Genomic DNA, 12,672 nt, shown 5'->3' on the forward strand with positions numbered 1-12,672 from the left:
AAAACCGCCGATGCCAGCAGCACCCCAGAGCCAGCAGTTCCCGCTCTGCTCCGACCTCGAAACACTTCGTCGCGGAAAGCCATCTAATCCTGCGACACAGCCAGGCCATGTCTGCACTCTCGGATGCATATAGTCTCTCCTCCCCCCCCCCCCTCCAGACCAGACCTTGGGAATGAATCTTTTCGCTTTAAAATGTTCCAGCGAATGAAACCGGGGACGGCGCTGGCATTTTCAAATACAGCTGATGTCAGAAGCAGCAGGATGTGCTCTTGCTAAATGAGAATGTTTCAACGCTTACAGCTCCTTCACTGTATTTTCATAATTGTAGTAACCTTTTCATTATGAACGCTGCCCAAAGTCCAGAGTTTTGCCAGGAGAATTTTTATTAACCCACCAACCACACAAAACTATCGAGAACAGGGCAGAATTGCCAGGACCCACCAGTTATTATAGATTGTTCTTATTAGTACACCTCAGCGTCTGACTTCAATTTTACTTTAAACGTGCCTGCTTCAATTCTATAGCATTATGTTCCAGCTTTTATACCATCCTTCAATCATTAGATTTTTGTCTCACCTTTATTACTTTTGTTATATATATAAATAACTAATAGTGGTGAATACGATACTTCCTCCTCTTTTCCCCACAACAACCCTGGAAATGGGTTGGGCTGAGAGTGAGTGACTTGCCCAAAGTCTCCCAGTCTGAAGTAAATTCAAAGACTTCCTATCTGGTTTCCTTCTGGATTCCTTATCTTTCACCAAGAATCTAACCTGTGTTACTGGAATCCCATATTGTTTGGTTTGACTTTACATGTAGCACAAACTCAAGTCCCTGGGGATTGCAAGCCATTATGATTAGCATGATGAGTGAAGCATGTATGCATTTTATTACTCTTGTGTAACAAAATTCTGGAGTAATAGCCATTTAAAAATTGAGTATTCAAATGCAATGAAGGCTTTGCAGCACTTTAACAACTATCTTGTAAGAATGGAGAATAGTCCTTGGCAGAACTACCACACTACCCTCCACTAAATCTTGCCAAGTTCATGTTGGCATCATGGTAAAAGTAGTGATACGAAGAAAACTTTTTGTTTCCTGTTTTTTGATGGTGGTTTGTAAATTTGGATAAATAAGTATAATTACACCCTTAGAAAGGTATGGTTTCTGCTGTAAACATGCATTTTCAGAAACACTGAATGTGTTTCCTATTTTAGCAATAAAGACCAGGCATTTTTTTTCCCAACACAGCCTTTATTTTCCTTTGTAACAGTTTAAAAAAATATTTGTTAATGGTTGTGTACAAATGAAGTCAACTCACAGCTTGCAAAAATAATTAAAAAACACATGGAAATAACTGCTGATAAAAGACATTTGTTTTCTACCATAAAGTTTTAGGACTATGTTTTTTTAAAAACTGAATGGGATGCCTCATCCATGTAATAATGAACAGATCACCCACATTCTATGTTTAGTCAGAAACAGCTCAGCTTTAATGCCAAGTTGATGGGTTGAAAAGTCCTATGATGTTACATTAAGATATAATTCACATCGAGACATAAGAAAATTCCAATTTCTGAAAGTGAAATATTGCCAATTTGTGTAAATCTAAGGAGACATTTATTCACAGGATATACCTGATCATGTTGTCATACATTATAGGCCCACGTGCTCTTCTGTTATTTCTAGCAAAGAATAAGGGGGAAAAAACAAACAGACCTCTCTTCAAATAGGATACAATTTTTTTAAAAATAGAGACATCCTTTGTTGTATTAGAATGTTTAGAACCACAGTACCTCCAATGTGACCACCACACCAACTAGTAAGGGATACTGTGTGGCCTAAATTAACCATAACAACGAGCCATAAACATCCTGTTTAGGATGCTTTAAAAGTGGAACAGAAACTGATACCTGGAAGTAAATTAAATCTGCGGCAACTAGGAGCTCTACTATCCAGCTGTTCATGTACCTAATTTCACGTATAACAACCTGGATGTACATTTCTACAACTCTCAAAGATACTATTTGCTGTCCTCCTGCACTTACCATCTTTTGTCAATGGAAATAAGAGAGAAAAAATAGCTGAATAAAATGCTGGACAGATAGCCTCAAGGGATCAGCTGGACATCTAAAAGGCAAGAACACATTCAGACTTGGGTAGAGTGTTTTGTAATTCATTGCCTATCACTGAGGGCTATTTAGTATTTGGTATGTGGATCATTTCACTACAGAAAAAACAGTTTGCCATGTTGTAAAATATAAGGTACTTGCTACAACTGTATTCCTGTGAGAATTGGCTTCCCAAACAATACTTTATTACTCTTGCAATCAAAGAAATAATGACACGAACAATTTAGGAAATTCCTATGATATAATTATTGTAATGGAAGGAAGAAAACTATTAAGAAATGATTGAATTCTTCCAGCATGCTAAATGCTAGAACCACTGCTAATTTAAATTGGCTCAGTTCCATTAACTTCAAGGAAACGTATATGCACAAAGAGGTTAGTTAAAAACAGGTATGCTAAGACTCTTGTTCATTGCACTTTAATTCTAAGGCAGCTAGTAGAATCATAACATATATTGTGTACATTGGGAATAACTGTATAAATGCAATATGCTATTTGGTTCTGAGAGTTAATTATGCTACTCAAAATAATCACAATTCCTTTTTTTTAAAGGAAAGTGATGAAAGTTTGTTTGATCCCCTAAAATAAGTTTAGCTGTATAAGTTTTGTAAGTGAAATGTTCAGCTGGACCAATAAACTAAAAAATACTACTTAAATCAACTAGTTTTTCTTGACAATGCAATCTGGAAGCATGACAGAATTTTTATAGCAATGTTTCTGAGTTTGAGAATTAAAAAGGAATATATGAGTTTACTGCCTGAATGTGGTTTCATGTTTTCTCTCCTAAACTTACTGTGTAAAGTCCCTTTGCCAGTGAAACACACCTGATCCTTAAACTTTGCGAAGACATGAATCCATGTTTGGTATTCTCCCTCTTACACACATATTCCTTATATGAGTCTTAATGTCAGCACAAATTGTAATGGATTTATTAAAGATTGAACAGCAACCCATGTTTTTAGCATTAAATCATGCTTGAATCTAGGGCTAATGTAAACAGAAAATGCAATATGCTTACCAGAAAGGAAGGATAAAAGGAATTTGCAGTGGGACTTTTTAGGCTAAATCTATAGCTTGTATGGTCTCACTCCCATTGATCCATCAACTTCAGTTAAGAGCTAACAAATCTAACACCTAAGAAATTTGTCCATACTCCTTCCAAGCAATCTGTGAGAGAAATTCTTTCATAAAGAAAGTAAATCTTGTTTTTCCCACTTAGATGGTGGTACCTTGGGTAATGGAAGACAGATGAGGCAGTCAGTCACACTCCTTGCTAAGTTGCTGTAACCAGTTGGAATATACTCTAGAAAAAATGCATGGAGCTGTTCTTTTCATTCATCTGTCATTATGTTATACTCAGGTTGATGAATAAACTTGTTAAATTTTCTTTGTGAACATTAAACATCCTGGTTAAAACAGCAAACAGAATGAGCTGCTTGTGCCAAGTTACAAAAAAAAAAAAAAAAACAACAACAACCAGGAGAGTGAGAGTGAAAAAGCATGTGCCAAAACACTGTATCAAATTTAAACAGACAGAAACAGTAGAATACATTGTTTATGCCACAGCCTAGATTTAAACAGCACTAACAAATGAGGTAGGTAAGAAACATGAAATTTCAACAAAGAAAACAATTCAGTTTGAACACTACTAAAAATCCACAAAGTTATTAAAATTATACATTCCATTCATATCATACAACTCAGGCTCAAGCTTCACAGCAGAAAAGTGCCTTTCAAAACATCCCCCCAAACCAAATTCACAGTTTGATTTCTTTTTAAGAGGGTGCATGCTTCAAAGAGAAACACGATGAAAACAACAGGGAAGAGAAGAAAAACTGGGCAGTAAATGTTTCACATTAAACGCAGAGACTCAAAAATACATAAACATAGTAAGTATCTGTGTTTCCTCCATTGCCGGTGCCTTTACGTAACTTCAAAGATGGGGGCAATCCAACTAGAAAGAATCCGGTTTCTTTATCTTTTCCCCCAAACTAAAGATATAGTAATACTAATATTGCCTGTGTTTACAAAGTTTTTGGTACTGTTTCAAAAACCTATGAAATCAAAACCTCTGAGACTTTTGGGGGCAGAGTAAATTACTATCCACATCACAGTTAACACATTGGCCGTGTCACCTTCTCTGAACTCTGGCCACTGAAGACAGGAAGTAAACTTTATAAAAGGATGCCAATCCACATCTCTCCCCTCCCTCCACAGCATAACACAATCTCATTATGCTTTTCCACTTGAAATGAAGAAACTCAGCACATAATTAAGTTAGATCATATGTTCTATATTGGTAAGGCTTATGAAAATAATAAGCAGGGGAAAGTATGGATGTGGTTATCGGCAGCAACTACTTAGCATCTAATTCCAGCTTAAACTGAAATTAGATACACGGTACTGTTTTGAATAGATGTGGCCATTTTGAAGTGTCAAACAAGTTACTTCATGAATATCACTTTCATTCTCTTATCAGTAGAAAGAAAAGCCACATAAGGATTTCCCAATTCCTCAAGGCTTCAAAGAAAGCCTGCTCCTGTCAATTATAAAACAGTGGACTCCTTGAGGAAATTCTACTTAAAGCAAAAGAAGAAAAGACTAAATGCAAAATCTGTATCTAAGCTTTACTTAAGAGGCATTTCCTTCACTCACCCTTGCTATCCACATACAGAAAATAGGTCTGTTCTCATTGTTTGCAAAATGCGTATTATGCCAAATTTCTGCTTGACTTCAATTCCAAGTTATTTCTGAATTCCACCCAAGAAGAAAAAGGCTAGGTAAATCTAACAGTTGATCCATGTAAATTAAGGTTTATTTTCCCTTGCCTACTATTGTTCAGTTGTACAATTTCCTGATGTTAAAAAGTCCCAGGCTCCATACTTTAAACAGTATAAGCAGGATTTTAAACTTTTTTCTGTAGCCTAATTTGATCTAAATGGGGTATTTTATTTTGTTATAAATGTTTTTTAACATAATAAACTAAAAGTCTCATGTCTGTGTTTGTGATGTCTACATTTTTTTAAATAAAGAAGCAATATATGTTGTAATTCTCAACTGAGACAAACTATGTCAGATTATGGGTTGTGCCAGTTCTACATGAAAATCAGGAATTGAATTAGAAAAGGCATGGGCAAGGCAAGAGGTGCCCAATTTTTCCTCTTCAAAACTGCTTTTTGCAAGTGGGAATACCCTGGTTTCAAAATTCCACCAAGAGAAAAGCAGCAAGGAGAGGCTATTTTGTGAAGTAGGGAAAGTGGGAATTCAATGTATACCCTTGCACCATACAGCACTTTAAACTGACCCTGTCCTCTACAAAAAAATCGGCAGCAAAGTGACCCTGATATATACAGTATATATATATATATCTGCTATTGTTACACTGGTTTCCCTCCAACACTGAAGTATACTCTACGGTTTACTCAATAATCAGGATTGCACAAATGCACCAGTGTTACACCACATTTTCACTTCATAACAGAAAAACAATTCGTATATTTGTGTGCCTGAGAGAGCTAAATGAGCTAGGGACCTTTAATATAGATAAACCATCCTTTAAGACCCTCATGGGTACTTACTAGCAGTTTGCATTTTTACGTAACAGCAAACTAGAATACAACATTTTATGCTTTCATACAAGTCAAAGTGAATTGCTGACAAGAGTTTATTTAAAAGAGTTTAAAGTGGAAAAAAAAAGATGGAAGTAAATGTCATATAATCAGTTGTCTGCTCATTTTGTGCCCTCCCCCTCCTTATGGAGCAGATTATAAAGGCACAGATGGGGCTGTAGGAAGAGGTATAATCACCTCTCAACTGCTCTGTGAGTGGAAGCTGCTTCTGCTCATGGAAATTGCTCCACTGATTTTCCCACAAATCATATGTATGTCTTTTTAAAAAATAACACTGTTCTTGCCTAAGTTCTTCAAACTGAAACTTTAAGTTATATATGATTTTACTGCTGCAAATCAGCAATGTACTTTTCAAGCATCAAAAGACTAAAACTATTTTTTTTCAACTTTCCAGTAAAAATCTGAAAAGATACTAAGATTATCCATTACAAGGCACTGCAAATCTTGCAGGCCGAACAAAGAGGCTGCATTAAACAACAAGCAGAATCTTTGTCCAGAATGCAGAGGGGAGAAATATAGTCTATATAATATATCACTAAGACTACAGATGCTGTTTTACAAAAAACAAGTAGCTGGTGTCTGAAACTGATTTAAATAAAATAATCTGCAGCAACTCTTGATATTCCTGGCCACAATACCATTAAACCAAATAGTATATTAATTTCAGATTTAAATGTGGTCTTTTAGATAACATTCAGTCACTTGAAGTTTAAATACTGTCTTAATTTTCATGAAATTAAACCTATTGCTTGCTCAAAATATCAGACAGCTGCAAAAATGGCAGTTTTAATATCCAAAAGACAGTAATTTAAGTCTGAATTTAAAATAAAGCATGGCAATTTTCATTCCAAAGTAAAGAAGAGGGAAAGTGAGCTAGATGGTATTTCAGCAAGTGCTTGAAAGACTTGCAACCAAGGAAGCAACCTCTGAATGCACGTAAGAATACAATTTCCAACAAGAAAGGAACAAACTGGTTGTGTATTATAGAAAACAAGGAATGTTAGCTCCAATGAATTATGACCTCCATCATACCAGGAGTTCACAGCCAATTAAGTTAAACATGTACCATTAAACTAAGCCAATTCTCTATCAAGATGAAATTATAATGGCAATATTCACATGGCAGCTGAAATACAGTTGCTAAAATTAGTGATTATATGAGATATACACCTCCAAGGGAGGATGCCTCTTTATTTAGCAAATTTTTATATTTCTTAAGGATTTTGAACTGGTAAATTTTAGACTTTTCTTTACATGACATCCAATTAGCAGCACTAGATGTCACTAAAAAAACAGAAAGCCTGCCACATGTGAGTGATTGCAGCACCATATCCTTACTGCCATACACACAAATTTGTAAATGTAAAGATGGATCTTGCACCTTGGCAATCAAATTCAGTAAACACTAAAAACTTTAATGCTCTGAGAAACAACACTAGGCATCTAAACTAGGAGACTGTATTTCACTTTCTGCTGTAAGGCAATCCATTAAATGCAAAAACTATGTGCACTAGACCCTGTTTCAATTTATAATCTTTTTCCAACAACTAAAGAAATGTTGAATATGGATCACAAATGATGCGAAAATGGCCAAGATGGGACAAGTTTAAAAAAAAAGGCGCACAATAGTCCCCCAGCCCTAGTTCCCACCCTTTCCAATGCTACCTCCTCCCCCCCCCCACTCCATAATATAAGATTTGTATCAGCTGCAAAATAAGCTTTAAAAAACTCAGAGTCCCAAACACAGGTACAATAAACCAGGCCAACATTCCAATGTATCTACTGAATACAGTGTGTGTGAGGACATCTAGTTGCATTCTACAAATACTAGTTCTGAATTGTCCAGGACAGCTTTCCCAAATCAAAGAGAAGGCAGCAGCTATATGCCTCTTCTTTCAGCAGGGCTTCACTTCCAAAAGGCCTATCTCTGGGACAGAGGAAGGAAGAGTTTACAATAGAATTCAAATAAACAAACTACAAATATATTTTTTTTATCCTTAGCTAGCCTGTAGTCTGAGCTGCCAATGAAACTAAATGGAAACGTAACAGTAATGCAAATATAAATGTCACTCTTCTCCACTGATCCCTTCCACTCTGTAAATTATTAATTCAAATGCTAGTAAGTGTACAATCCAAGAAGAGTAACTACCAACTTCAAAAACAGTTGTCACAAAAGCAAACGTGGGATATGGGGCAGGAATGACCGGGAAGGCTTATTAATAAGCAGCACATGGCATGCTGTCCATCTCAGAAACAAAGAGATGCACAGGCCGAAGCTCTCTCAAGTACTTAAAAAAAAAAATCCCCTAAAGAAAATGAAATCAAGTATTCAAAGAGGAGAATGCAAAAACAATCTCCTACCATTCCCACATCACTGCACTGGGGAATTCACCCCCAAATCCAGGCAGCAGAATGCAAGGCAGAGGAATGGAGTCATGAGAGATAGGCACAGTCCCCATATCGAGCATCCTTTTGCTATTCATCTTCATTTGGGACTTGGGGGAATGGGAGCTGGGTTTTGCACGGGTGATGCTGGAAATGCTGGCATGCTGATCCCTGGTTGAAAGGGTCCCACTGTCTGGGCAGGGACCACGACAGATTGTTGAGTTGTCCCAGAAATGCCCATCCATTGCACTGGGTAAGTTGTTCCCGCGATGGTGTTATACTGGCACAAATGTGGTATTCCATATGGCGATAGTGTGCCAGAAAAGGGTGACAGGGGAAGTCCTTGGGGTAAAGCAGCTGGTACAGTCCCACGGATCTGGGAAAGTGAGGAAATCCATGTGGAGGTGTAGCCCACAGTAGAGGTTGTTGTCTTAAACACAAGGGAAAACAGAAACTATTTTAAAGGCAAGGAAACATACTCAACAGCTGCCTGTGGCACATCTTAGTCATTTTAAATAATACAGTATCTGCTAACAGAAGAGCATGGAAGAGGACCGAAGATGCAGTGAAAGGTGCACACTTTTGAACAAACATTACCACGTAGTGGAGTTTTTAACTTTCAGGTTTTAATATCCTACTAGCACTACTTCCTTTCTAAGTACCTACTCCCAGCTTACCATTCCCAGATAAGGCTGTGTGCAACCCTGCTGTTTTCCAATACCAGTCATATAGGGCACCTGGACTTTAAACAGAGACAATGTACTCAAAGGAGAAAAAAAAAAGTAATCTCTTATTGGTTGTGATCTATCCAGCAAATCCCAGAAAACCGAAAAACCTGGTTGAATCAGAGCTATTCCAGCATCTCTCCCCCTTTCCCCCCCCCCACCAGTGATCTACCAGATGTTTTGGGAAAATTGAAATGCAGGTCACAGGCACAATAGCATTCTTTTATGTCTCCCTGCCACTGAGGTATATTAGGTCTGAAACTGTGAAGAATATATAGCCATAGCAATTTAGGGGATCTATCGGTTTGAGTTTTTCAAATACATTTTTTGATGACCCCAGTGTAAACTCTGGTGAAAAAGAGCAAGCTATTCTGAATGCTTAGAATGGATTGTCTGCCATTGTGAGAAGGCTTCATAAAATACAGACAGTGAAAATAGTTTAATCAGAGGGATATGTGAAGGGCCTAAAAATACCCCATCAGGACAATGACTTTTGTTTACCTTAGAATGATCAGAGAAAATTTTTGAACCCTTTAGAATTAACCATAGTTTTATAATAATGTGGTCCAAGTTTCATCTACCTATTAATAAAGAGAATTTAGTTAAACAGACAACATACAAGGGTCATAGCTTTACACTGTGCTTGAAGCAGCATTCAACATTTTCACTGGAAAAATATGTTTTCCATTTATTAAATGGTGGTACTTTCTTTAGCAATACGTATCGACTCCAAACAAAGATATTCTATGCCTCTTGATCAATTTTGCACATTCACTTGAAGGTATTTGGAAGCTGAACAACTTGTTTCAGGTCATGCCACACCATTTCACAAATTGTCTTGGCTACTCAAACATTTATCATTCTGTGGTAGATTTTACTTGCAAGTTCCTAATTCTAGTTATAAATAAAGTTCATCTAGTATTAGATGAAGATCAAATTATACGGTAAGTCATCAACAGTGCAAGTTTACACTGAAGAGTATCTACTACAGCCAATACCCTACCAGGCTCCTTTAAATTAGGGGAGGATAATTGCAATTTCCAGATTTCCCTTTGGTTGCAGCAGATGGGAATTTGGGAAGTTACAAACCCAGCACATATGGAAGGTGCCAGGTTGAGAAAGGTGAATCTAATACAGGCATGTGAAACTGCCGGCCCGTGGGCTGGATACGTCACACCAAAACTACACCCACCCCATTGCTGGCAATGGGGAAAAACTCCCGATATCTCACGTGACGTTGCCAGTTTGACATGCCTGATCTAATACATCACAAACTCTAAAGCTTGCATGTAAAGACCTCTTACCTCATAGACTTTGCTCCAGCTGTCACTATCCAGCCGGTGCTTGTTCTGTTTGATTTGATTGAGGCTTGGCTTGATGAGGGAGTTTCCCACTTTTTCTTTAGTCCAGTCATCCACCAGTTTATGCAAATCATCTGTGAACATTCCTTTTTTACTGGCTGTTGTCTGCTGACAAGAGGCAGTGCTACTCACGATGCAGAGTTGTTCTAAGAAGGAGCAAGGTTTTAGAAGGTATTCTTCAAGCAGTAGTATCAAAACATTGAACCCAGATTGTTGGGGGCAATGTAAAATATATATACATTGCTTACTGGTGTACACCGCTTAGAGAGTGCTTGCACTTAAAGCGGTATATAAGTCTCATAAATAAATAAATAAATAAACCTGAGTGACAAGCAACTTCTGAATCATGCAAACCATTCTTTTGCTCTATTTGTGGTCTGGAAAAGATCTTCCAGTATCATACTGTCATCCAAAGAGGTGGGGCTGAACATATTTGCCCATGTTTAATTTTATTTGGGGTGACAAGACTGGGTGGTTTTAAGGGAGGGAAGGAGAGCATTTATTCTCCTCAAAGTCTTGCACTTAAAACTTCCCCAAATTCCCCAAAGAAAGAGAATATCATACAAGCAAAAGTCAGCCACTTTGCCAACCAATTTCAGCTGCATAACCTATCACAATGAGGACCTACATGCAGACTACACCTACCCATGTAGGCTGCCTCAGTCACAGTGGAATTCTAAACAGCTTATAAAGTAGAAGGAGGAGGAGTATAATAATGAATCTAACAAAATATTCAAATGTTTGTGACATATTTCTATGTGAGGAGGAAGAGGGAAACGGCAATAAGAAAGGAAGTTTAGCATCTGAATTGCCCTTCTTATATATAACATTTGCAAATACCTTGGTTAGTTTCTGCTTGTGAACAGCTTTGGTGCAGCAAATGGGCTTGAATGCTCAATTGATAGTCAATCACAGAGGCAGCAGTGGTTGCACAACAGCATTCTGGGTGGCAGAGAAGGGAAAGACAAACAATCAGAAGCATCTAAAATAGCATATACTATAGGCTGGGTGTGGGGACGATAAGGAAGGCACGGATTGCATTTAGAATCAATATGCATAAATCTGTTTAGGAAAATCAGGTTGAAAACTGTCTTAGTTGACTAGAGGAAAAGCACAGAAAGCCAGGTGGCAAATGGGAGAGTCTTAAAGAGTTCTGAGTTGGCAGACATAACCTTGACAAACAACATGAAATCCTAGGGACTCATCCACAAACTAGTGAATTCAACTTTTTTGTTCTGAATTAGGGAACCCCTAACCAATCCTCAAAAAGGCCCCTAGCTTGCGTATGGCGCCCACTTGCATTTCCTTACCAGCAGCAACAATGCCATTGTCAACATGAGAGTGTGATTGTGGCCGACTGCGCAGCTTGCTTTTGAAAGATTTAGGCCGTCTTGGGGACGACAGTTGCAGGGAGATGTCAGAGGATTCTGACCTGCTGTCTTTGATGGAGCGGAGACGATCATATAGCTCCTGCAATTCCCTGTTCTGCTGAGCTTGCAGGCTGACTACTTCTTGGATGTGCCTACACAGAAGCAGAGGAAAAGAAGAAAGCCTTGACAAGACATAAGTTCTCAGTTACTCTTTAGTCACCTCACAAGGGAAAGTAGGGAACATAGACTCAGGCCAATGGCCCCTTTACTCTCTGCTTGCTTGGGTTTCTCAAGATGTGAAGGAGAGATGTTTCAGGACACACTGCTGCATAGAATGAGACCATCACCTGGAGGCAGAAAAAGCTGGAGAAGGAAGCCCAATCAGTGCTCTGACTTGCTCTGGGGAAACAGCACTTCTTCCTTTCCCCCACTATGATATTTTAAGAACCTTCATCAAACGCTGGAAGGGTTGCAATCGGAAGGGAACATTTTTTCATACGTGGAGGACTTATGAAAGTGGTACCTTATTGGAAGACACCATTCAAAGAGATCAGAATAACAACTAAGCAAAAGTAGAAGGTATTCTAGAATTGGGATTATTGCATAAAAGTTCTAGGTTGGCCGGAACTGGGGCAAGAATGGGAGTTTCCCTCGTTACGTGGTACTTGGGTCTCAAACTGTTGACTGGAAGGTTGGCAGTTTGAGACCCAAGTACCGCATGACAGGGTGAGCTCCTGTTCTTGCCCCAACTTTTACCAACTAGTAGTCTAAAAGCATGTATATGCAACTAGATCAAGGGTGGGCAACCTGGGCTCTTTTATGACTGGTGGACTTCAACTCCCAGAATTCCTCAGCCAGCCACGCTGAGGAGAAAGGGAGAGGTTTTCAAGCTGAGCCATGCTGGCTCAGGAATTCTGGGAGTTGAAGTCCACCAGTCATAAAAGAGCCAAGGTTGCCTATCCCTGAACTAGATAAATAGGTACCACTTTGGTGGGAAAGTAACAATGTTCTATGCATCTCAGCATATAGTCATGCTGGCTACATGACCACAGAAGCATTTTCAGACAATG

At 38.4% G+C, this 12,672-nt stretch overlaps 1 protein-coding gene across 4 annotated transcripts in view; it reads right to left on the bottom strand.

Annotated features, from left to right (window-relative positions):
• Positions 1–1,233: 1,233 nt before the first annotated feature.
• The window catches only part of WNK3 (WNK lysine deficient protein kinase 3), a 93,390-nt gene continuing 81,951 nt past the window's right edge, over positions 1,234–12,672 (bottom strand). Inside the window, exons 21-25 of one of the 4 annotated variants that reach the window (XR_005559509.1) lie at positions 11,543–11,754; positions 11,073–11,174; positions 10,176–10,378; positions 9,373–9,452; positions 8,443–8,576 (exon numbers count right to left, since the gene is read on the bottom strand). Coding sequence is in view for 3 of the 4 variants with exons in the window: in XM_039366052.1 (XP_039221986.1) it covers positions 8,247–8,576; positions 10,176–10,378; positions 11,073–11,174; positions 11,543–11,754 (847 nt within the window). In the remaining variant the exon portion in view is untranslated. Of the gene's footprint in view, positions 9,453–10,175; positions 10,379–11,072; positions 11,175–11,542; positions 11,755–12,672 lie in introns of those variants that run through there. The other 3 variants (XM_039366052.1, XM_039366054.1, XM_039366055.1) reach the window with 3 other exon arrangements.

This window comes from Crotalus tigris, unplaced genomic scaffold (assembly GCF_016545835.1).
Source record: "Crotalus tigris isolate CLP2741 ecotype Arizona unplaced genomic scaffold, ASM1654583v1 scf7180000020218.1340706, whole genome shotgun sequence".
Taxonomy (NCBI): domain Eukaryota; kingdom Metazoa; phylum Chordata; class Lepidosauria; order Squamata; family Viperidae; genus Crotalus; species Crotalus tigris.